Below are 27,163 nucleotides of genomic sequence, written 5' to 3' on the forward strand. Positions count from 1 at the left end.
AATGAATCTAATCTGAAGCTTTTAGAATTTACTTTATATCACAAAATTAAATTAGCAATAAGCATATCTTTGTAATCTTTATATCCTCTTTCCTTTCAGACATTTATAAAATTTATTAAGTTACAAATTATTAACTTTACTCCAGTGTCTTTTCATCTAATCTCACATCCTCTTCTCCCCTTCCTTAATCCTCATTCCCTGTTGTCTTTCACATTTTCCCCCTCTATCCATTCTTTTCAATGCTGACTTTGGTATTTTATTTGGGATATTATTTGCAACTAAGGCAAATGTGGGTTAACATAAAAAAGTTGTTTGTTTTAAAAAATCTCAACTGCAGTCAGATCTACATAGTATCTTTGCTCATTTATATTAGTTAACTTCCTCCCCTCACATTGCCATCTTATAGCAGCCATTAAAAGAACAACAACTTGAACCTACACATGCAAAAGAAAGCAATATATAAGAACTAGATGACACAGAGACTATTCTAGTTAGATATGTGCCCACACATCTCTCTTAGTAAAACTGTGTTGGATGTTAGTGCTTCTAACTTAGTAATTACTTAATTCAGTAATTAGGGAAAGAGAAAGTCACAGGAAAATCTAACAGTTTTACTCTTATATTCAGATATATTACTGTATTAGAGGTATTTCATAACTGGCAGGTATCAAGCAACTAAAGGATCATTTTTTAACTAATAATTTATTTGTCTTTGAAAAACAGCTATGAAGGCTAAGAGATTCTGGCTGTTTCCCATCAAATAAACCCATAAATAAAACCCATAAAATAAAATAAATAACCACCAAGCATTATTTAATATTCAAAATATCCTGAAAACTAAATACACCAAAAGCACATGCAAGTACATACTACAGATCTATCATTACAAAGAAAGGTGAAAATGACTCTGCTAGATTTTATTTTGGGTCAAAAAGGAAAAATATGGTATTATACATGTTTGAAATGTAAAAACATAATGGACACTACTTCTGGCAGTATGATAGAGTAGGCATACTTTAGAGAGAGAGCAATTCTATTCAAATCCCACTAGATACAGGATAAATTACAACTAACAACTTTCATGCATTACTTGGCTTAGTAAAAAGCAAAAAGAATCTCAAGGACTGTAAGTAAATAAATAAACTCAACACACCTAGAGTGAGAAGAAATAGGGGCTGTGTGCAGAAAACGCATAAAAGAAGAGGTATCTTGAGGTCAAATACCTCCTCCAGTTGGAAGATCAAATAAGGAGCTGAACATGAGACTCTTATATTTAAGGCTCACAAAACGGAGATCTGAACTGTATTTGCACACCCATGTTCAAAGCAGGGTTATTCACAACTGCCAAAAAATAGAAGGAACCAGAGTAACCATCAATGGATGAACGGATAAGCAAAATGTCCAAATACATACAATGGAATATGTATTCAGCCTTAAAAAGGAAGGGAATTTAGAAAAATGCTAGAACATGGGTGAATCTTAAAGACATTACATTAAGTAAAATATATCATAAATAATAGGTTTAATAAAGAGACAAATACCATAAATTTCAATTATATGGGGTTACCTAGAGAAGATCAAAATTCACAGAAAGTAGAATTATTTTTAAGTAAAATATATCATAAATAATAGGTTTTAAAAAAGAGACAAATACCATAAATTTCAATTATATGGGGTTACCTAGAGAAGATCAAAATTCACAGAAAGTAGAAAAGTAGTTGCTACAAACTGGGAGTGGTGGGAATTGAGAGTTATTTTTTAATGGATGCGATAAAATAAAAAATACATATTTGGTCTTTGTCCTTGGTTCCTAACACAGGGCACTAAAACCCTAGAAATTTCTGGAGTGACAAGAATGAATATCTTTTGTTTGCTAATGAGATGACTCATGGCTTCTATAGAACTTCAGAGTAGGGGGCAGATGCCAGAAAGTCCAGGGTATGATTACAGGGCTGGAGATTGACTTAATCACCAACAGCCAATAATTTAATCAATCATGCCTAGGAAACAAAGACTCCTAAAAAATCCCTAAACTTACGGGGTTCAGAGAGCTCCAAGGTTAGTGAACACATGGGTACTGGGAGGGTGATATGCCTGGAGAAGGCATAGAAGCTCTGTGCCCCTTCCCCCATTTCTTGCCCTATGCATCTCTCTCTTCTTCCATTGGCTGTTCCTGAGTTGTATCCTTTATAATAAACTAGAAATAGTAAGTAAAGTATCTTCCTGAGTTCTGTAGCAAATTACTAAACCAGAGGAAGAGGTCATGGGAACCCTAAGCCTACTATTAGAGAGTTGGAGAACTTGTATTGGTGGATAATGGTGAGAATAGCTGCCTTCCAGAGTTGGGAGAACTGGTTGGAGTTGGGGGTGGCGGTGGGGAACAAAACAAGTATTTGGTATCAAAAGTGTTGTTAGCAGAAACTGTTCAGAATTGGGTAAAGAGTCTTAGTTTTGCAAGGTGCAAAGATTCTGGAGATGGGCTATATAACAATATGAATATACTTAATATTACTGAACTGCACACTTAAAGATAATTGAAGGTAGCGAATTTTAAGTTATGTGTATTTCACCACAATTAAAAATAAATTCTAAAAAAGGGAAGGAAATACACATACTACAACATGGTTGAAACATGAAGAATATACTACGCTAAGTAATATAATAAATAAATATAAACAAATAAATAATAAAATAAATATATAAATATAAAATAAATAAAAATCACAAAAGGAGAAATACTCTACTTATGTGAGGTACCTAAAAAAGTCAAATTCATAGAGCTAGAAAGTAGAATGGTGGTTTCCAGGGACTGGGGATAAAAGGGAATGATGAGTTATTATTTAATGAGTACAGAGTTTCAGCTTGGGAAGATGAGAAAGTTCTAAAGGTGGATGGTAGAATTTTATTTATGACAGTATAAAAAGTATTTTATGGTATTCAAGTGTCCTTAAAAATGGTTATAATTTTATCTTACTTATATACCACAGTTAAAAGAGGGAGAGAGGTAGATGGGGCGGAGGACAGAATGGAAGACAGACTGCGGTCTAACCAAGGGAATATGGGAATCCCAGAAAGACAGAGTTGAGAAAATGAAGGAGAAGCAATAACAGAAAATGGCTGAGAATTTTCCAGAACTGATAAAGGATAGGAATATACAGATACAAGAAACATAATGAACCAACATTGTAGTGAAACTATTAAATGCCAAAAATAAAGAGCAGTCAGAGAGAAAAGACAGATTCCCTAAAAGAAAGGATAAACAGATGATGCACTTTTCAAAAACAGAAGCCAGGAAAAGCAGAATTAAATCTTCAGATTGAGAAACAAAACTCAGTCAACTTAGAATTATGTATGGAGCAAAGCTATCGTATAAGAAAGAGAGCAAAATAAAAGTGTTTTCAGATAAACCTAAAGATTGTTCATCACCAAGAGACAGTCATCAAAGCAACATCTAGGACACAAAGCATTTCAGGAACAGTAAGGATGATCTCAGAATATATATTTGAGAAGAAGAACTGGGTAGCTAAAAATTGTCAGAATTTGTAGATAAATTAAAACACTGTTCATATAAAATAATAACAGGTTTACATAATAGGTTTAAAAAAGACAGCATTAAATAACATCAGTCAGAAGGGATGGATGAAAGTCAAAATGCTCTACAGTCTCTGTAGATACCTAGACTAATAGACACAGAATCGAACCAGGAAACTGCCCCATATACAAACGACAGGCAATTCAATGGGGGGGGGGGGTCACTGTAAAAATTCAAGGGTAACCATTAGGAGAAGAGAAAAACAAAGAATAAATTCCAACTCAATAAGAAGAAAAGAAGAAGGATTCAATCATCTCAAAAGAAGTAAAATTAGAATTTTAGAAAAAGACAAATGAAATCACAAGTCCATGCATGTTAATTATCATAAGGAATGTAAATAACTAATCTTTCTAGTTAAAAGACAAGAGATGTCAGATTTTATTTAAAAAGAAAGGGAAGAAAGGCAATAAAGCTAAGCACTATTTTAAAAGATACTTGTAAAATACAAACTCTACAGGATGGGAAGAAATCCTATTGAAATCCCAACTAACTCTCCTGTAGAAATTAACAAGTAGATTCCAAATGGAAATGCAAAGGCCTAAAAGAATCAAAACAATTTTTAAAAAGAACAAAGTTGCAGGACTTTCCTCACATGGTTTCAAATCTTACAAGCCTAGGTGGTAGTGGCATGAAGACAGATTTATAGATTAATGAAATAAAACAGAGTCAGGAAATCGACCCACACACATATCATTGGTGACAAGGCAATTCAATGAGGGAAAAAATAGCTTTTTCAACCAACAGTGCTAGGCAGAGTTTCTCAATATTGGTACTTTCCACATTTTGGACCAGATGATGCTGTGATGGGGGGCTGTCCCAAACACTGAAGGATATTTAGCAACATTCTCGGCTCTACCCACCAGATGCTGGAAGTACTCCTTCCTCAGTTTTGACAACCAAAAATGTCTCCAGACATTATCAAATGTTCTCTGAGAGGCAAAAATCACTCTCGGGTGAGAATTACTAGGCTCGAACTAGATATCCATATGAAAGAAGAATGAACTTTGATCCAAACCTCACATCTTGTAATATAAAAACTTGAAATGAAGTTCCATAGTAAAGTTAAAACTACAAAACCTCTAGATCAGGGTTTCTCAACACAAGCATTACCGACACTTTGGGCTGGATAATTCTTTGTTGTGGGAGATGTCATGTGCATTGCTGATGCTTAGTACATCCCTGGCCTCTAGCCCATAAATACCAGCAGCATTTGGGCACTTGTGACAACAAAAAATGTCTCCAGACATTGCTAAAATCTATGGGGCAGGGGTAAAAGTAAAAGTGATCCCAGATGGGAACCACCTGGGGTCAGCAAAGATTTCTATACTAAAACACATAAAAGCACCAACCATAAAACATTTTGAAAAATGAGACTTCATTAAAATTAAAATTTTGTTGAAACTCTTAAAAACATTAAAAAACACATCACAAACTGGAGAAAACTACATATATAATAGACTTGTATTCAGAATATATAAAGATTTCAAGACTCAATAAAAATATAAACCAATAGGGGAACCTGGGTGGTTCAGTGGGTTAAGCCTCTGCCTTTGGCTCAGGTCATGATCTGAGTACTGGGATCGAACCCTGCATCAGGCGCTCTGCTCAGTGGGGAGCCTGCTTCCCCCTCCCCCTCTGCCCGCCCCTCTGTCTACTTGTGATCTCTTTCTCTGTCAAATAAATAAATAAAATCTTTAAAAAATATATTTAAAAAAAAAACCAATAAAATCAGCCAAAGATTTTAAAACATCATCACTCATTAGGGAAATGCAAACTAGAGCCATAATGCGACACCACTACACACCTACGAGGTTGTTAAAATATAAAAGATTACTAGTATTTGGGAATGCAAACTGGTGCAGCCACCCTGGAAGACAGTATGGAGGTTCACCAAAAAGTTAAAAATAGAACTATCCTAGGATCCAGTAATTATAAACTAGGTATTTACCAAAAGGATACAAAAATACATATTTGAAGGGGTATATGTGCCCTGACGTTTACAGCAGCATTATCAACAACAGCCAAACTACGGAAAGAACACAAGTATCCATCGACTCATGAATGGATAAAGAAAATGTGGTGTGTGTGTGTATATATAAAGGTACACAGACACACACACGTATATATGTATATATACACACATATATACTATACACACATAAAGGAATACTTCTTGGTCATCAAAAAGAATGAAATCTTGTCATTTGCAACAATGCAGATGGAGATAAAGTATATTATGCTATGTGAAATAAATCAGAAAAAGACAATACCATATGACTTCATTTATATGTAGAATTTAAGAAACAAAACAGGTAAACATGGGGAAAAGGAAAGAGAAAGGGAAACAAGCTATGAGAAATTCAATGATAGAAAACAAACAGAGCTGATGGAGGGAGATGGTGGGAGATGTGCTAAATGGGTGATGGACATTGAGGAGGGAACTTGTAATGATGAGCACTGGGTGTTATATGTAAGTGACAGATGACTAAATCCTACTCCTGAAACCAATGCTTACTCTATGTTAACTAACAAGAATTTAAATAAAAATATGAAAAATGAAAAACTGCATGGGTGTGACTACGGTCATCAACAGGAAGAAAGATGAAACCTGAGGTCAAAACTTTACTTTTCTTTAAAAAAAAAAAAAGCAAAGTGTGTAAACCTGGCAATTCACAGACCTGTACCCCTGGGGACAAAAATATGTGTTTATAAAAAATAAAAAATTATTAAAAAAAAATTAGGGGAGAATAGGGAGAACATATAAAAAAAACTTTTCCAAACTATTTTCAGTATCCTATTGCTTGACAGTACTAGAAATATTATTCTAAGATTGTTATGAGTATAATGTGGTATAAATAAGTGAGATACATGTAGTATTTTTTCTTTAAATAAGTATTTTCTAGCTCCATTGACTAAAATATTCTCAAAAACAATGATCAATCCAGGAGCAATGAGCATCCCCAGTTACCCAGACTGAAGTCTTGAAATACCACTTGCCAATGAAAGAAACAAAAGGCTCTGGAGAATTGGTGATACCAGAGCTGAGAAAGGAAATGTACATAACAAGCCCTAAAGACTACCACAGTGATTCAAAAAGACTCAAAATCTGTATGAAGAGTAGTCACTGGCTAAAGCTGGCATTATTTGAGCTTCAAAAAGAGTAATTACAGTGGACTCAAACCCATATTTTTAAAAAAGAAAACACTGATCAACATTGTAGAAGAAGGAATCAATTTTTTCAAAACTGACATATAAAGGCAAAGAATCTAGCATTTTTTTCTGCTACATGGATGGGAAACCACACAGATGAGGGAAAACATATCTTAATAAAATTATTTCAACCAATAAATATAATAAATTATGCAATTAGAATCCTACTATTTTTATATACCCCAGTGAATGAATAGATCTAGGCATCGGTCATGAACAGCTGCAACCACAAAAAAGAAACAACCAGATATACGTGTCACCTGATTAAAGAACATAACATCTATGTGTTGAACCCATTTAGCAAAGACTAATTCTGATCAAGCTTCCAGATCCCAACAACAATTTGTAAGAAATACAGAGAAAAGAGGAACATGTTGAATGTCACTGTGAATAAGCAATCATCAAAATCTAGACCATGGGAAATGTTACAGGTCAAATGACTGAAGTTCTTAGAAAAACGAAGTTTGTTTTTTTTTAAAGATTTTATTTATTTATTTGACAGATCACAAGTAGGCAGAGAGGCAGGCAGAGAGAAGAGGAAGCAGGCTCCCCGCTGAACAGAGAGCCCAACATGGGGCCTGATCCCAGGACCCCAAGATCATGATCTGAGCCGAAGGCAGAGGATCAACCCACTGAGCCACCGGGGTGCCCCTACAAAGATGAAGTTTAAGGAAAAGAAAGGAATGGAGGGGGAACTTGTAGATTAAAAGAGACCATTTTATCAAATAAAAGAAAAAGTTTCCAACATACATAACCCATAAAATTTGAAAGAACTCCCACATATCAACAACAAAAAGAAAATCCAGTAGAATATAGGGCAAAATTTGAACAACTGATCCATAAGAAATAATCAATTAGCATATGAAAAGATGCAAAGTCTTATTACATATATAATACCATATCCTCTAGATTGCCTAAAACTGAAATGACCACTACGTAAGTTTTAACTTCCTCAAGTTAATATCCTCATAAGGACCAACAAAACTCTCACAGGCAGACTGCAAAATGGTGCAACCCTTTGGAAAATAGCTGGACATTTACTAACGTTGAAGATATGCATATACTCTAGGACTCAACAATTCCATTACAAGAGAGATGTATGAGAACTTTCATAGGAGCACTGCTTAGAAAAGCTCCAAAAAGGAAACAACTCAAACTTTGATCAACAAAATAAACTGCAGTTTATTCTGTGCAGTAATACTGCACAGAAATGAAAATGAATGAACTATAACTACAAACTTATATGCAGTTAAATCTCACAAACATAATGAGTGAAGGAAGAATTCTGTTCACATAAAACTCAAAGGCAGGCAAAAGTGAGCTCAAAGAACTACCAAAAAAGTGCATGGACATTATCAACACCACACTTGTGACAGTGATTACTTCTTCACAAAGGGACAATGTTATTATTAGGAGGGACAGAGGGAGCTTCTGGGTTACTGGGAATGTTTTATTTCTTGACTTGGAAGAGAGCTACATAGGTGTTCACTATATAATTATGTGTTAAGCTGTATATATTCATTCTTTATACTTTTCTAAAATATACAGCATTTCATAATATAAAATTAAAAATTTAAAACACTAAAAAAATCAGAAAAATATCAGTGAACCTTTAGGGTGGAGATGTAAATTGGACAAAATATAATGCCAAGTCAATGTGACTAAAAAATAAGACAATGCTGATTGTTAGCTATCAAATAATGTACTTTGTTAGTGAACACTTTCATATTTGCTAAATAATTACAACGAGCACTTGAGAATGTATTGTGTGTCAGGCATATTTAGTCATTAGGAACACAGCAGTGCACTAAAAAGCACTTATATATAGGTGTTATGGAGAAAGACAATAAAAAAGAATAAAGCATGGTAAAGGGAACCTTGAAAGTGATGCTATTTGTTACAAGGTAATTAGGGATATCCTAATTGATAGTTGGCATCTGAACAGAGAGACTTAAATCAAGGAACTAATCCATGGACTTATCTGGGGAAAAGCTTGCCAGAAAGATGGGAAGAGCCTATAAAGGCCTTAAAGCAGGACCATGCTTGGAATATTCAAGTAACACAAAGAGGTCAGGAGGCTGGAGCAAACAGAGAGGGAGGTATGTAGAAGATGATGCAAGCTGGGCTGGGGTCAGGGGATTGAGGGAGTGTGATCATATAGGGCATTGCACAACTTTATAAAGACCCTTTCTTTCTTTCTTCCCTTTTTTTTTTTTTTTTAAGATTTTATTTATTTGACAGAGAGGTCACAAGTAGGCAGAGTGACAGGTAGAGAGAAAGGGGTAAACGGGCTCCCCACTGAGCAGAGAGCCTGATGCGGGGCTCGATCCCAGGACCCTGACATCATGACCTGAGCTGAATGCAGAGGCTTAACCCACTGAGCCACTCAGGCGTCCCAAGACCCTCTCTTTCTGGGTGAACTGAGAAAACATTTTAAACCAGTGACATGAGGGGATGTGCCTTAGTTTTAAAATCAGCATTCTCATCCCTTCAAAGGCACTATTAAAATAGGAACAGCTACAATTCCTTTTCCATACAGAAAAATATGACACTTGGTTTGAGTGTATCATGTGCAGGTTCAGAGAAAATAAAAATGCAATTCCTTTTATTTAGAAGAATCATTCTTCTGGTTCATATTAACAGCAAAATTTCACCTTAAAATATATATAAAAAACGGTAAAACTAATATCCTCTGCTGCCCCTAAATTATAGGTAACAGTTGTTTTGTTTTGAATTGTGGTATAATACACATGAAACTTACCATCTTAACCATTTTTACATTCAGAGTTCAATACTGTTGAGTGGATCACACTCTGATCACTATATAATATATATGATAGGACTAGTTTTCAAGACTTCAAAAAAATTCATACTGGTTTTGGCAGAAAAATTCTAATACAATAATACGTATTAATAGTTACCATTTAAGTAGTGCATTCTGAATTTCTTCTAAGCCCACTGAATGATGGTAGGGTACAAAGTATAATGATGTACATGCTTTGCTAATACACTTGCATGAATAATCTAAGTATCAAAAAATGAACTCACAGCTGAAATCCTTCCATTTGGTAGCTGGTTACCGTGAAGATAAAGAATACAAATTTATGCGACTAAGTACTAAATGACCATTCAGATTTTTAAGGACCAAGGTCACGCCTTAAACACCCACTCTCTCACAAGGGAAAGCAGTGCATCAGATCAAACCATCCATGTGAATAAAATATAATTCAATTTTAGTAGTTCAATCAGTAAAAGGAAAAAAATGGATATACTACTAGTGTATATGATTTTGAGGTTCTAATATTTTTATTAAAATATATGCTGAATAAAAGACTGACACACAATTTGATCTCTCAATTGATAATACTGGTATCTTTATATGATTGTGGCAGAAGCATCACCCATTTTAAAATGCTGTTTTTGCTTATTCCTTGCCAGTTTAAATAAATGTTTTTGGGTTTTTTTTTTACCTCTGTGAAAAGACGAGCATCCTCAGAAAGCATGTTATAATCCTGTGCACATTTCTTTGCAGAATTCTGCAAAAACTTTAGGAATTCAGTAACTTCTTCATTCACATGTTTTTTCATATCCTGATTTTTAAAAAAGTAGACATGTCTTGGAATAAGAAGATTGATTAAAAACAACCACTTCTTAAATAATTTGGACATAAAGACTAATAAAAGTATCTTATCCAAAACAGAAATCAGAGAAGGAGTAAACACTACTATATAATAATGACAAACTTATTATTAAAAACTTCACAATGTATACAAATTTTGAATCACTATGCTGAACACAGTGAACTATAGGAACATTTGAAACTAACAGATATTGTCTATCAGCAATGCTTCAATTTAAAAAAAAACATAATGCCACAAAAAATAGAAGAGCAAATTACTAATATTACATTACTTATTGAGGAATTAAGCTTTTGCACAGAATGCTCTTAATTAACATAAAAAAGACAAACATCCAAATGAAAAAAATGTGCAAAAAACATGAATAGGCAAGATATGAAAGAAACAAAAATGGCTTATAAACATAAGGAAAGACTTATTTTCATTAGTAAGCACTGTAAATTAATATAAAACAAAGCATCACCATTTTTTCCATACCAAATTAGAGGCAAAAAGGTAATATCCAGGGTTAGTGAAGATTTTTCTTTTTTAAAGAAAACTTTCATGCAAGAGTGGCATAAACAAATTGGCTTAAACTTTTTGCATAACAATTTACCCATGCATATCTAAGCCTTGAAAAATATGTATAGATTTGATCTGGCAATTTAAAGAAATTATCTTAAGGAAACAATTATAGATATGAACAAAGAGTCTGCAACCAAGATGTTCAACACAGCATCATTTATGTAATTGAGAACTTGAAACCACCACTTAACGTAATCAAACAAAAAATTAAAATTGGTTCAACAAGCAATGTAAAATTGTTCTGCTAGTACTTAAGATGAACTGGAGTGAAATATGCTCAGAACCAGAGCAAAATGCCTGAACTATAAAAGAACCAGCAAAAGAATGAAAGCGCCAATGCTCTGTCAATTAAACTCCTTAAATTTTTCATTTTTGTGACTACAACTACACCTAAAAACATGAAAGCAAAGTTAAAATATTGTTCACTGACGCTGAAGAATAGAATACATACCAAGTACTGCAAGTAGTCATTTTTATTTATTCCAACAGCTTTGGAATTTGCAGGAATTTTTGCGTATTTAACCAACAAGTCCACATAACTCCTCTGCTCTCTCTGTGAGAAACGAGAGAAACGAGGATAAGGAACTCTTGGTTTTGGAAGAAGAACCATTCCAACTGTGGTTTTAACTTTTTCCTTTGCTTGAGTTGCTGAACTAACTGCCGGCTCATTTTCTACAGAACTTGCTGATGCATTCAAATTTTCTCCTATACGTCTGGAAAAAAAAATACAATTTACAAATATGTGCTTTTCACATGAAGATTACTATCATGGAACTTCATGATTCTCAATCACCAGGGAGAATATAGCGTGATTAACATAGTAAATTCTGGATTATTATCCTACTCTGCCACCTGCATTTTGATGTTCAGCCATTTGGTGTAAATTAAGTGTTCTGCAGGATAGGATCACACTACAAGTTTACCTTCAATTATCTGACAGAGAGGAAGAGGCAAAATCCTTAGACGAGTTATTCAATTTGAACTTTTTCTCCTTTATTCAACAGATGAAAACTGCTCTTGCCAATTATAATTGCAGATATTTCATGTTCACCTTTATTACAATGCAAGTTGTTTTCAAAAGTTTAAATTCTTCAGTAAGCTGTATTAGTTAATATGGTGAACAAAAGCCACTAGAAGTAGAATACGCTTAGGTTACAGGTTCACAAACTCACTGAGATTCTAAATTTTCTAGTTTCCTTAATTACTTTAAGATTTAAAATGAAAATTCCAACACTGTATCCCATATTTTATGGAAGCAATAGTGGTTTTAGAAAAGTTGAACAATCCTCATCACCCATACAAGACTGAGTCCACGGAAGTGTCCTTATGGTTTGAATGAACCTAAAAAGTCTGGCTTATCCAAAAAGAAATGCACTAGAGGAGATTTTAGAAACTAGAGAACCTGTTACCATATTTATGAAATGATACCCCAATTTCTAAAAAAAAAAACTCCAAAAAACAAAGAAAACCCAAAACACCTTTCTACAATAGTAAGATACATGAACACAAAGTTCTTATCTTGTTCATAATTTGTCGCTATTCCTAGTTTCAACTGTAGTGATCTACATTTTTAATGAGAAAGTTTTAAAATACACAAATACATATACACATAAAACAAAACTTCTTTGGTCTCCATAATTCCAATTTCCACCAGAGTAACTGTTCGCTATGATTTAGTTCCAAAGTAAGCAACACAAGAGGAAGGGAAACTAATGAGAAAGATGGAGCTCTGCTGGTTCATTCTTTACAATCAAATGAGATCAGACAAACGAATAGGGAAGAAAGATAAGTAAATATGTGTATCAATAGAGTCTAACTATGGAGATCTCAGGTTTCCAAACTCAATTTACTGAATAGGTAACCAAGAATCCTAGGATAACATGATCAGGGAATAAGAGGGAGAAGGGAAAAGCAGTGAATTGGGGGGAAGGGTGCCCTGGGTAGCTCAGTCAAGCGTCTGCCTTCTGCTCGGGTCATGATCTCAGGATCCTGAGGTGGAGCTCCACATCAGGCTCTTTGCTCAGCTCAGCAGAGAACCTGCTTCTCCCTCTTCCTCTGCCTGCTGTTCCCCACCCCGCTTGTGCTCTCTATCAAATAAATAAAATCTTAAAAAAAAAAAAAAAAAGGGAGGGATAACGGGGAGGGGCAAGAAATACTTAGAGCTATGGTTCTGAAATACGACAGTATAAATTTCTTTAGGGAATTTCAGAAGATGGTGGTTGTATCTTGGTTGTTACAAAAGAAGGGAGAATTAAAGGCATGTAGATAGAGGTGAGGAATATTATCTGCCAGTAATGTAATGCATCAGAGTATACTACACAACTTTCAAAGCTTCCTTTAGACTTTCTCTTTTTTTTTTAAGATTTTATTTATTTGACAGAGATCACAAATAGGCAGAGAGGCGGGGGGGGGGGGGCACGCTCCCTGCTGAGCTGAGAGCCTCATGTGGGGCTCCATCCCAGGACCGAGATCAGGACCTGAGCTGATGGCAGAGGCTTAACCCACTGAGCCACCCAGGCACCCCTAGGCTTTCTTTTAATCATACACAAACAAATCTGGTCTGTTATTACTTATCCTAACAATACATTTTATTCTCTTTTATTTTTATTATTCTTCTATGGCATCGTTTATATTAACCTTTCTTAAATCCAACCTTGTTGGGGTGCTTGGTGGCTGAGCTGATTAACCGTTTGCCTTCAGCTCAGGTCATGTTCCCAGAGTCCCATGATCAAGCCCTGCATCGGGCTCCCTGCTCAGTGCTGAGTCTGCTTCTCCCTTTCCCTCTGCCACTGCCCCTGCCTATGCTCTCTCTCTCTTGCTCTCACTCACTCTCAAATAAATAAAATCTTAAAAAAAAATCCAACCTTGTTCATTTTAGCTGGTGCATCTGCCTACTTCATTATACCTTCTAGTGCAATAGTATCTATGCATATACATATTAAAATATATAAATTATTTCCATTTTAGCTGGTGCATCTGCCTACTTCATTATACCTTCTAGTGCAATAGTATCTATGCATATACATATTAAAATATATAAATTATTTCCTTTGATTTCACATTTATATATCTAAGATATTATTTTAAATAATGTCTGTGGCTATTATTACCTATGAATTTTAATTCAGGCTAGCAAAGGAGGTATCTTATTTCTCATAAATATTTGTTACGAAAAGTGGGAGGGTGTTGATCTGATAAGGCTGAGAATTATTAATCTAGATCTATGTCTGGACAAAGGGTGAGCCCAATCCAAAACCACTAATAATTTGTTTCAAATCAGCTTTATAATACTAGAATAATTATGGTAAAAGTGCCAAGATTCTTAGAAAAATAAAACTTAAGGCCCTAAAATAAAGCAAAATATCCAACCCCATCTTAGCTAAACTAAAGATGGAAAACTAATCAAGAGAGCTGGTTAGTGACTGGGTAAAGAATTTTGGAAATTAAAGTAAGGAAGCTTAGATTGGCTCTGAAAATAATACAGGTGAAAGAAGACATACTTAGCTACTAAAGTTTCTCAATAACTGTATAAAAATAAGCATATTTTAGGTTAACAAAATGAATATTAACTGCTGATCTTGGGAGAAATGTATTACAGCAAATTGATTTCTCACTAGAAAATGTCTTGAGAGCTATTCAAACCTAACAGTATTGTGTCCGCAACTCTTAACAATACTGCTTCACAGCTGTCTCTCTGAATATGAGAACATGTCTGTCCTTGTGGCACAAACTGGCAAATTTAATTAAGCTGCTGCAGCAACAAGATGCTGACTCAGATATGCCAGAGTAGGAATGTCAAGAAATTCTAGCAGTTTAAATTGGCTACATTCAGCAAAGAATGAAATGGCAGCACATCAAGATCATTTCCGAGTGCAGTGCTGTCAAAATCTTCATCAGGGTGCAAGCCAAAAGCATCTGACAGGGTTTCTCTATCCACATTTACAGCATTATATTTTATTTTAGTTGATGGTTTGAAGTTTTCCCCCCTCATTTTGTCAACCACCTATTCTCTTTTTTTGCTTAAAGTTTCTTTAAAAAAAAAAAAAAAAAGGCAGAATTCAAACTTTTAGTCTCCTATGCTTCAAGTCTACTGATTTGGGTTGCTTCTTTAAGTAGCATTTGGAAATGGTACTTCTAGCCCACATCTAAAGTCTACCTATACCTCCTGAATTTGATTTATACTTTTTTATATTAAACATGTTAAAATTTCATAAATTTTTATTTGAAGCCACTTTCCCCATTGTTGGCTCAAAATTCAGTTTTAAGTGTCTACATCGAAACTTTAATTTAAAAAAAGGTAAATGTTCACCTTCCAGTAGAGGGAGAAGGGTTGAATAAAAACCTCCTACTGTAGAAAGCAGAGTAATTAGAAGTATTTTCCCAAATATGTTAGAGAACACAAAAAAACACAAAATTAGGACTAATAAAAATTTTACATTTTTCCTAATTTTTCCAAGTTAAAATTAAATGTCTGTAATTTAATAATCTGAAAATCCACTCCTTACTGTAACAAGACTTAATAAAATTCAATGTGAGCAAAAAAGATTAGAAACATATGAAATCAGTGCCTTAGGTCTTTATTTTTTCTATGCTAAAAGGTAAATTATACTAATTATTTTGTGCTATACAGAAATATAAAGAAAAACAAAGCATATTCTAAGAAGAAAATATTTTAGAAGCTGTATGCAATTGCCAGCAAGATGTCATCTCCCTTATATAATTCAGACTATAACCCATACTTATGACATGCTGACTAGAGCTAAATTTAAGAACAACTGAAATAATTAAGAAGCAGTACAGGATGAAGATTAATATTAAAAATATTTAGTCTGAAAAGATGAAGGCTGAGATAAAAGAACATAGAGTGGTGACAAGTTTTTGTTTTCTGTTTTTAAAGATACATGTTCATTTTACTTTCAAAAAAAGGTGAAGACATGCATTTTTACCCTCATCTTCCAGGATACTATAATTGGTAATACTCTTTGATTCAAATAAACAAAGGCAATTTTCTGTTAATAAGTTTTAAGAAATTAAGTTATCCTCAAGAAATGGTACAAGTTGAATAACAAATATATTTTTAAAAATCCTTGGATGCATTTATGTGGGATCTACTCAACCTTTTATAAGTGATATTAGCAAAGACAATATAATTATGCACTTAGGCAAGAATGTTGCTTTTAAAATCGCCTCTTTTTACAACATCTACTTGCCTTTATGTGAACTTACTTATTCATCTGATGAATCAAAATAGCCCTATTTAAAAAAGGTTTTCAATGGCATTCTGGTAGCATCTATCAAAACAAAAAATATATACATATTTTCTCTTATAGGAATTTACCCTACTTAATACCAGCATATATATAAAAAGGATGCTCAGTGTTTTAATAAGAAATGAATGGAAACAACCTATAAATGAGTATCAGTGGGGTCTATTAATTGATTCCACAGACATCCTTAAAGGTTCAGATGCAAAAGTATGGGTTGAGAGTATAAAATCAGTATTTCTTTTTGTTTCTCTTTTTTATTTATTAAAAAAAATTTTTTTTAATGTTATGTTAGTCACCATATGGTACATCATTAGTTTTTGTACAAACATCATTATAGTTTTAGTACATCATTTAGCTTTCCATTCTTGCCATGGTTGTTTGCATGTAACACCCAGTGCTCCATGCCAGATCAGTATTTCTTAAAAGCTCCGGAGTATAATGAGCCAATATGGCAAAGGAGACTGAGAAATACCACCATCACCATAAAACTAGGAGAGTGAGATATCTTCATAGTCGAGAGGCCACCAATGATCTTGAGAGGGGAAGTTTTAGTAGACTAATGAGGGTGGAGGCCAGATTAGAGGAGGGTGTTCAGTGAAAGCAAATGTAGTGAGATGTGCAACCAAATGATTTATTAATCCATTCTCCCAATCTGTCTTTTGACTGGAGAGTTTAATTCATTTAAAGTAATTATTGACAGGGAGGGACTTACTATTATTGCCATTTTGTTAAACATTTTTTGCATGTCATAGTTTTTTTGCCCTCATTTCCTCCTGGCAAACACATACAAGTTTTTCAAGAAATCTAAGTACAAATAACAGAAGAGGTAAGAAAGTAACACGGAGTCCAGGGATTGAGACAGGAAAAATCTGTGCACCTTTAAACACTGATCGAGAAAAAATGAAAATAGAGCAGTAGGAAGGGATGCTAATTGACAGAAAGGGTACTGAGAAGGCAGGAACAGATGGGGACCCATTCCACACAGAGGCTAGAAATACGCTTCGTCAATTGCAAAATGAATGGAGAAAGATGAAAGTAAATGTTGAGCTCCTCTAGAGAAGCTTTCCATTCCTCACTTGGCATATTTACAGTCCATTCTAATAAACCCAATTGGTTTCAAACCTCATCCACAACAGAATAGAAATAGCCAATCACAAAGGAAAGAGATGTTACAGGCAAGCAAGCAGTAAGAAGGGAAAATTATCATTCAATAGGCATGCTCATACCAGAGAGGAAAAAAATCCATGGAAATTGAGCAGTATCTATTAAAATATAAAATGCTTATGCCATCTGATTGAACTCAATTTCTATGAAATTATCTTATAAAAATTATTACAAAATTTCAATGCATTATTATAATTACAAAAAAGAGGAACACATTTTGCAATATCAGACTAGCTAAGTAAGTTAAAAATATATCTATATAATAAAGTATTATGAACAATTAAGATTAAGCTATATATAGAGGCATGGAAAGATACATGAAATATTATTTTAAATGAAAAAAGCAAACTGCAAAACAGTTTTATAGTATTTTACATTATTTATAGTATGATCTCATTTTTGTTTTTATATCTGTGTGGATAAAGGTCCAAAAAGATTTGTTAATATATATCTATATATATAAATACACATATACCAAAGACCAGTCATCCTTGGGTACTGGATTCTTCCATTTTTAAATTTTTACATTTTTAGAATTTGAATGTTTAATAGTGGATACAAATATGAAACTTCAATTATCAGAAAAATAACGTCAAACATGAAAATAAACAATAAAATAAATGAATATATTACCTGTTAGATAAAACACATAGTTCTTTTAAACTTGGAGCCATGGAATGGTCTTTATAATTTTCTCGAGAAAAGAATGTCTTAAGGCCATTTTTGGGGGAAACATCCCTGTGAAACAAAGTAATTTACTTATATTTGAAAATTCAAAATCTCATGCCAGACTAAGCAGCATAATGGTACAATTGTAGTTTACAACTACATGCCCCCTACAGCCCCTTTCCTAGATAATCACCTCTTAATAATTTTAATTTCATGTATCAGATGTTTGAGTTTAGATGTTTTACTTGGATAGCTTTTAGCCTAGGCTCAATCTGAAACTCTCCTGTTCAAATAATCAGCCTTGCTTTTAACATTAATACCCAATTAAAGGGGCACCTGGGTGACTCAGTGGGTTAAGCCTCTGCCTTCAGCTCAGGTCATGATCTCAGGGTCCTGGGATTGAGCCCACATCAGTCTCTTTGCTCATCAGGGAGCCTGCTTCCCCCTCTCTCTCTGCCTGCATCTCTGCCTACTTGTGATCTCTGTCAAATAAATAAATAAAATCTTAAAAAAACCAATTAAACATCAGAGATACTTAAGAGTTAAAGACAGAACAGACTGAGGTAGAGTAATAGTCTGTCAGAGGCAGGGCTCACCTCAGGTTCTGTGGCATAACATTTAAGATGTTTGGCTGCTGAAAGAAAATACTTCTCAACTTAATTTTGTTTCATGCATTATTGTGCCAGGTCACAAGACAGCAGCTACAAAGACTAACTACCCTACCTATTCTCATTAACTTGGCAAATGTGATAAATGGTGTGACTCAGCTAAAACCACTTCTAAAGTCTTATATGATTTCCTATAACATCATAATTAGATATAACATATTACATATAGTAAAGAACCAATAAATGCTGGTTGAAGGAATTAAAAACATTGAGAACCGTAACCTAGAAAGGACAAAGATTATTAAGATTCTGTGGAAAAACGTAGTTCCAAGGGCTACAATACTGTGCAAAGGCTATAAACTACATTTGGTTTCATAATGTCAATGGCATTTAAGAGCATCTGTGCAGCATCTGAACACATTCATTATGATAAGGAGCTTAAATGTATACAACTCCTAAAATTTAAAACAGAACAATATATTAAATGGTAACTTCTGGCTGGCCCATTCCCACACAGGAAATTTTAGCATTATTTACCCCACACTGATTGTTTTTAAAGGTGTTTATCAAAAAACAAACAAACAAAAACCCCACAACTATGGTTAAAGTATAAATGATAAAAATTAGAATGTCTTGCTTGCTATGCAAGCAAGTGATTTCTTATTAAGTGTTATGGTACTGTTTCTGTGAAAGCTCATTAAGTTATAAGGTTTTGTTTTTTTTTTTAAGATTTTATTTATTTATTTGACAGAGATCACAAGTAGGCAGAGAGGCAGGCAGAGAGGTAGACAGGAGGAAGCAGGCTCCCTGCTGAGTAGAGAGCCTGATTCCCGGCTGGATCCCAGGACCCTGGCATCATGACCCAGAGCCAAAGGCAGAGGCTTTAACCCACTGAGCCACCCAGGCACCCCAGTTAAAAGGTTTTTGCATATCATACAAAAACAAACTCATGGGCTCAAGGATAGCGAGCTCCTTGGGGGGAAAGGAGCACTTTGCAATAAACAAACAAAAAACTTATTGAGCTCATACTGATTGAATCAGGTACTATATAAGTCATCTTTGTCATCTCTTGTAAATTCAGTATTTCTCTTTGGCTAGCGAACAGTGGATGCTCAGTAAATCTGTGTTAAATTGATTTAGAACAGCACATGTATTAGAGTCCTACAGAACTACACTTACCAAGTCGTCTATTTGTGAAGTTCTCATACACTTCTAAAACACAGTCTATGCATTTATATTATCACTTGGGGATAGGTTCTCATATAATAAAATGAAGCTTGTCTCTTCTTAAAGAGGGTCTTTCTATTAGTTGTACAGAAATGGGCAAGGTTCTTGGAACGCAAGAGAGTCCTAGCCTCAGTCCTTCACTAAGAGACGAACGAAAAATAATAACATGATGGAGTTATATCTAGTAGCAATTTGAGTGATGAACTTTTATCATTTTAGGAGGGAAGTGCAATCAGCTATGGCTCAAAAGTACTCAGTACGTGCAAGTAAGACCAGGGTACAGTCTGAGCCACTAGTATTTTCTTTTTGTTTCCTCCAAATCTCTCCAGACCAGAAACCCTCCTTTCCTAATCCAGCCACCAGTCCCACTTCACTCCTCTTTAGATTTCAAACAGATTTAACTCACCAGTTCAGCCTTGGTTCACCCATGGCCATCATGGAGCTCATATTCCTAGGTTTCTGCTTCACTCTATCTCACAATTCTGCTGCCTGGCAGTGGAGACTCCAGCGGAGGCAGAATTTCTCCAGAATCTACACTCAACTGAGGAAAAACAAAAGGTCAAGATCAAAAGCAGGTGACTGGCTGGGGCAGGGGCTGTTAAGTGTGTTAAGAACCTGTAACACCTACCCTCAACTGACAGGGACACCTAAAACAGAATACAGCACACTGATGAATACTCCCCAGTTTCTTTGCAGCAGAACAGGAAGCTGATGTCGGAGCCCTTTTCCATTTAACTTACTCCAGTAACTTAACTTTCAGAAAACTCACTGTGGAAATGAAGAGTCAAAACTGAATGGTGTTCTCATTGTTTATATACTAGATCACTTAAGGGCATGGGGCTTAAGTCTTAACTCAGCTCCCCTCTATTCCCTTACTGCCCAAATAAATCTTGCTTCCGTTTTCCCAATCATACACAGTTGTGGGACAAGATTCTGGCAAGCAATGCTGGACAAAATCTCCCTGGAAATCAAGAATCTTTCAAAAAGAACCTCACTTTTGAGGAGAAAGAGGTCCAGGTGACTTAAATGACATTTCACAGAATCATACAAAGGAATCACCTGGATGGCAAATCTGACTTGACCACTCTACGTTCTGTGCTTCTCCTGTTACCCTCAAACGTACCGATAAAGGAGTGTGAGAACCTAGCAGTCAAATTTAGGAGTCGGTCTCTCCTGAGGGGCCTGACCTGCCCCCAAATAATCCACCTCTCACATTACGACCCCGTCTGGGGTTGGGGAGGAGGAGCTAAGGAAGACAAAAGGAATGGCTGAGGGAGAGGGGACGGAAGGAGAAACAAGGTTCCAGTAAGACAAGTAAAGGGGCGAGCAAAGCCGGGGGGGTGGGGGCCGCGCCAAAACCTGGAGCGGAGGGTCCTGGCCTGGCCGAGGGGGCCGCCATGTTCCCTCCTCCCGCCCTCACGAGCGTGCCTGCCTGCAAGGCAGCGCCCTCCCTTCCGCGTCTCCGCTGCAAGGCATCCTTTCCGCCCACCTCGTGGTCCGCGGCGGCTCTGGCCCGGGCCGCGACCCCCACTCCACACGCTCCACCCCACTCCTCTCACTGTCGCGCGCGCCCTCGGAAGGCCTTATTTAAAGGACGTGGCCGCGCCGCCTCGTTCTTGCGTAATGACGTCACCAGCGATGCGGCGGGCGGGGTCCGTGTTCTCTTCACTGCCGTACTCCGGGTACTTCGGCTGGAAACTGTGAGGCTGGGTTTGCTGGGGCTATTCCCGCGAAAGGGGCTAGGGGCTATGCGTTGTCCTAGAAAAGTCCTTGACTTTCAGGGGATTGTAAGTTAGAAGAGGGACAAGTACAGTACTGGGAAGACCTAAACACACTTGGTTGTGACCTTAGACAAATGTATTAGTTTCCCTATCCCTGTTTCCTCATCTGTAAAAAGGAGCCATCAGCACCTCGTTAGGGGTTTGGAAAGGATTAAGTGAAGTAATGGATGAAGCTGTGCTCTGCATGGTACTTGGCATATAATAGCACCTCCACTCCATCCCCACTCTATTTCCAGATGTCAGTTTCTACCAGCAGCCACTCTGGTGTCTCCCCACTAATTTTATTTTCATTCACTAAGGAAATATCTATTGAGCACTTTAAAATTTGTGTTTGGTGCTGGGTACACGTAGGACTAAGGCCCAATACCCGTGTTTCCAAGAGCTTTTGATCATTGGGTTTCTTTCACATTAAAAAATAAAAAGCAACATAGAAAGTAGTAAGCTCCTTAAGAGAGATTGTATGAGTTCAGAGAGGGAGAGAAATTACTAAGGAGAGGGACAGAAAGCAGCTTTGGATAGCTGAAGATAACATAATGAATACTTACATGTCAGTTACCACATTGGGAACTTGATATGGCAGCTCATTTGAAGAATTTGAAATATGTAGATCATGGGAAAGGGCGTTTTTTAGAAAGAGACCAGCACAAGAAACAGCGTAAACCTATTGCATGAACAAGTCCAGTTTGTATGCTAGCAGGAAAGCATGTTTTAAATTTTACAATGATTTATGATACTGTTTAAATAATGTTTACACAGAAATTATACTTCTATTAAAAATCTGCCTTGAATACAGTGACCCTTAGGTAATTTATTTTGCCGGGAATGCAAGGACTATAAAGAATAGTAGAGGAAAATAGATTGGGATTAAGCCACAGAAGAGCATATAAACCAGACTCAGGATTCTGACTTTATTGTACAAGAAATAAAATGCTGGACTGTGGAGTGGAGGTTGCTTATCAGCAAAGGAATGACACAGTGGGAGTTTCTATATTTCAGGAAAGTTTATCTGGCAATGTATTGAGTGGGTTGTAGGGAAGAGGCATGTTAGGAGGCAATGCTTGTGAATACTTGCAAATCAGCTGGAACAATGGCTGGCACTGACCTGGTAGCCTGTATCAGGTGAGTGTCCTAGCCTGTGCTAGGACAGAGATGGACATCAAGGCAGTGTAGAATTCCATGTGTTGGGTAGTATCTCATGAAGCATGTAGTCAGAGAGAATTGAGAGTCCTGTCCTACTCTTTAACAGCTGCTCAAGAAACAGCTCAAGAATTGTCCAAGCACTTACGCTGCTGGTATCAGTCCATAGTAGTGTGTTATGGTAACATCACCAGACATGAGCTGTGTTGAGATTACAGATTATCATCAAAGAGCATGCTCTGATTTGGTGTATTTGATTTCTGGTGGTTGCAAGATAGCACACAGAATCAGAATTTTTAGAACCAGAGGGAACTTTGGAGATTACCTAGTCCCACTTATTTTCCTGATAAAGAAACTGAGGTCCAGGTTGTCAAATGACGTTTCCAACATTAAATGGTCAGTGATAGAATGGATGCTAAAAATCAGGTCTTATAACTCTTGCCATTACAATACATTAGATACATGTATCCTTTCTTCTTTATGCTTTACTTGTGAGCCAGAAGCAGTTTAGTGAAAACAACATAGATTTTTAGAGTCCAGCTGATACCAGTTTTATCTCAGTTTTCCTGGTCACTGCCAGTGTGATCCTACACATGTGTCTCCTCTTTGAGCCTTCGTTTCCTAATTGGGTAAAGGAGACAGTAATATCTCACCTACAGAGTTGTTGTGACTATTAGAAGTAACATGTAAAAAGTACATTGCAAAGAGTAGATGTTCAACGTAAAATAGTCAGCATATAGTTTTTTTTCTGCCTTCCAAAAATACAAAAACCCACAGTGGAGGTGGCATTGTAAATAGATGATTACAATACAAATAAGAAATGGCACACATACACACACGCACACAACACGTGCACACATACACACATATAAATATATCGATTCTCTGGGAACACAACGAGAAAGGAACTTATTCTGATGAGACAGCTTAGGTGCCAGTTCAGAGAAGTTTAATTTACATTGCGTCTTGAAAGGTGAGTTGGAGTTCTCTGTGTAGAGAAGGGGTTGTGGCTTTTCAGTAGGGAAAAAGTGCAGAAATGTAAAACAGCACTGCATGTTTTGGGGAAGGGGGAAAGCTACTGCACTGTTGTGTGTGTGTGGGAAATGAAAGCCATTGGACTGGAAAGGGAGAAGGGGATAGAGACTTCATGCCATATTAGAGAATTTGGACGTCGAACTTTGGGTGATAGAGAAACGAGTGTGTATGTGTGTGTGTCTATGAGGGCATACTTTTTTTTTTTTTAAGATTTTATTTATTTATTTGACGGAGACACAGCGAGAGAGGGAACACAAGCAGGGGGAGTGGGAGAGGAAGAAGCAGGCTTCCCGCTGAACAAGGAGCCCAATGCAGGGCTCAATCACAGGACGCTGGGATCTTGACCTGAGCCAAAGGCAGACACCCAATGTCTGAGCCACCCAGGTGCCTTGTGAGTACATACTTTTAGAACAGATTTATTGAGGTGTAATCTATGTATCATAAAATTCACCCATTTTATTTGTATCATTCATTAATTTTTAGTAAATATGTGGAGTTTTGCAACCATCGGTCAACGCTGCCAAGTTTTAAAACATTCCATTACCCTGGAAAGGCCTTTGTGTCTTTTGCAGTTAATCTCTCTTCCTACCTTCCAGCCCCAGGCCAACACAAATCTGTTTTCCATCTCTATATATTTGCCTTTTCTGGACATTTCATATAGGTAAAATTATGCAATATGGATTCTTTCTCTTGGCAGAATATTTTTTAAGATCATCCGTGTTGCAATAGGTGTTAGTAGTTTTGTTGCTGAATTATAGTGCATTTATGGATATGCCTCATTTTGTTTATCCATGCAATGGTTGACAGACATTAGATGGTTTCCACTTTTTGGCTGTTACGAATAATGTTGTTATGAGCATTTGTTTACCAGTCTCTGTGTGGACTTTGTATTTTCATTTCTCTTGGGCAGACACCAAGGAGTGGAATTGTTGGACTGTATGTTAACTTATGTTTAACTCTGTAAGACCCTACCAAAATATTTTCCAAAGTGATCATATTTTATTCTGTGGATTTTTAGGCAGAAGAAAGAGTTGGTTTTCTGTTCTTCCTAAACTGAAAAACAAATACAGAAGTTAAGTGAGAAATCAATCTCATTTTAAAAGAATTTATAACAGTAGGTACTTGAGTTTATAAAATGGTTCATTGAAACAAATTTCAAAAAAGAACTTTTAAAATGGCAACCACCTAGCTAACTGAAGTTATTACAGTTGCTTCCAGTTGTATTTGTTCTTGTGGACCAAGTCAAGACAGAGAAATATGCATGATCACCTATTTTTTATTAGCACCAAATCATTTTCCTATTCTTTACCTAGTGAACTCCCTCTGCTTGATTTGCGATGAAGTAAGTCTTAGAGAGTTGATTGTGTGGCAACTACCTCACTCAGAGAATTGCTTCATGAACTTAAAATCATCCATAAGGTCCTCTCAGAATGAGAATTCAGAAATAGTTCTCTAGGCAAGAGGTTTTGATCTAGGAATCGATTGAGAGCTATTGGGGGAAATACTGTTTCCAACAGTAATTTGTTCAAACCTGGATTTTCAGCAACAAATGTATTTCAAGTGGGAAGGGAATTATCATTACTCCTGAAAACCAACACAGTGCTCTGGCCCAGGCTATCCGGTTTCAGAGGAGAATGGCTAACATGTTCAAAATTTTCTACTCTGAAGATGATATTTTGTGAAGTGTATTTCATAGTGTACTGTATCACATAGTCCCTGTACTAAAAACAAACAACCCAGAACTGTTGATCTGAACCCTGATCTTTTTATAGGGGATCTCTAATCCTCCCACAGAGAGAGGCTGATGACCAAAGAGATCATTTCAAGTAAGATAAGCAAGCCATTATTTAGCTTTATCTTTAGAATACAGTGTGTATTTTATTGGAGGGATAAAGACAGAATGGTAGAAAAGGTAGATGTGAGATTTGTTAGGTTACCACCATAATTTTGGGTGAGGATCTTCTTAAAATTAGTTTTTGTTCTTTAAGCACAGAACAATGAATAGTTGAAGCAACTGCTCCCCCACAAAGAGGAAATCATCCTGGAATTAATAATGTTGTTTGAGGAGCCCATTGAGTGGATAAACAACAAGTGGATGGCTAAGACATGACTATATTGTATTGGAGATAACAGTCCCCTTCCTAAGGAGTAAAAAAAATCCAGAGGCAAAGTCTAAATATAGTAAGACTCTTTTATCTCTTTCCAACATCAGAGATAAATGACATTAGAAATTTAAAAAAGGATTTTTCTCCAGCTCACAACTAGTGAAATTAGAGTGCATGTTAATTTAGCAGAGGACCGCGCCAATATTGAGAGTCTAGGCTTGCCTTAAGAAAAGCTGAGGATCCATCAGTGTGATTCTTCTGGAATCCAGGAGTGTTCTCTTGACAAAAATTTCCTGCTTCCTCCCATGTTCCTGAAATCCCTTAGGTAAGAAAGTTTTTTTCTTCTCGTCTCTGGGAACTTATATTAACAGTTTCTTTTAGACCATGGGCCGCATCTCCACTTTCTTGTTCAAAAGGGGAAGTGAACGTGCCCAGCTGCATCTCAGCACATCAGCAGTTACCTTCCACAGCATATTGTCTTTTCAGAGACCTGTCATGAGAAGCCAAGTCCAGCTCTGCACTGGTCCATTTGACCCAGGGGCATATTAAAAGTGGAAGTCTAATTTGGGGGGGCTAGACTGATCTTGCCTCTTGAGACAAAGCTTAGTAGTAACAGTGCCAAACCAAGACACACTGTGGTCAGGTCTTACTACGATTATTGCTTTTGCTTTTCCCCAAGAGGTTATTGACCTGACATTTGTTTTCCTTTCCAGTTTGCCCATGAGACCGTTAGGTACAGAATGGTAAGAAATCCCTCTTCTGCTCCGGTTACAGTATCCCTCTTGAAGCTGGGCAAGTTAATCCATGATGGAGAGATGAGTATAAACCATTGTTTTTATCAGAAGGAGCTTAGGCCTGGGTTTGGCCAAAGTCCAGGAGGTGACAGATTTCATAACTCGACCTCCATTATTTCCATTAATTCCCAATTTCCTGGGATACTAGAAGGTGGTGAACATTTACAATTATATAGAACTTGACAGTCTACAAATATTTCACATGCATAATCTCATTCTTCCTCTTCTCTGAGGCAGTTGGAAATAAAAGCAGGAGTAGGGACTGTCACATGAAGCAACTTTGGGAATCAGGTCAAATATTTATTTTCTTGAGTGCAAGAGACACTTAGGTATTGTAGTATGCCTGTGGAGGAAAATGCCAACTCAGTTGCT

The 27,163-nt window shown here is 36.2% G+C and overlaps 1 protein-coding gene across 4 annotated transcripts in view; it reads right to left on the minus strand.

Annotated features, from left to right (window-relative positions):
• The window catches only part of ICE2 (interactor of little elongation complex ELL subunit 2), a 63,072-nt gene extending 41,513 nt beyond the window's left edge, over positions 1-21,559 (minus strand). For 2 of the 4 annotated variants that reach the window (XM_004758779.3, XM_045067520.1), the window contains exons 1-5: positions 21,429-21,559; positions 20,346-20,480; positions 18,069-18,173; positions 11,456-11,717; positions 10,273-10,392 (exon numbers count right to left, since the gene is read on the minus strand). In XM_004758779.3, the coding sequence (XP_004758836.1) occupies positions 10,273-10,392; positions 11,456-11,717; positions 18,069-18,173; positions 20,346-20,386 (528 nt within the window). In that variant the 5' untranslated portion in view covers positions 20,387-20,480; positions 21,429-21,559. Of the gene's footprint in view, positions 1-10,272; positions 10,393-11,455; positions 11,718-18,068; positions 18,174-20,345; positions 20,481-20,567; positions 20,708-21,428 lie in introns of those variants that run through there. The other 2 variants (XM_045067518.1, XM_045067519.1) reach the window with 2 other exon arrangements.
• Between the last annotated feature and the right edge of the window lie 5,604 nt (positions 21,560-27,163).

Source organism: Mustela putorius, unplaced genomic scaffold (assembly GCF_011764305.1).
Source record: "Mustela putorius furo isolate JIRA1106 unplaced genomic scaffold, ASM1176430v1.1 tig00003896_pilon_pilon_pilon, whole genome shotgun sequence".
NCBI classification, from domain to species: domain Eukaryota; kingdom Metazoa; phylum Chordata; class Mammalia; order Carnivora; family Mustelidae; genus Mustela; species Mustela putorius.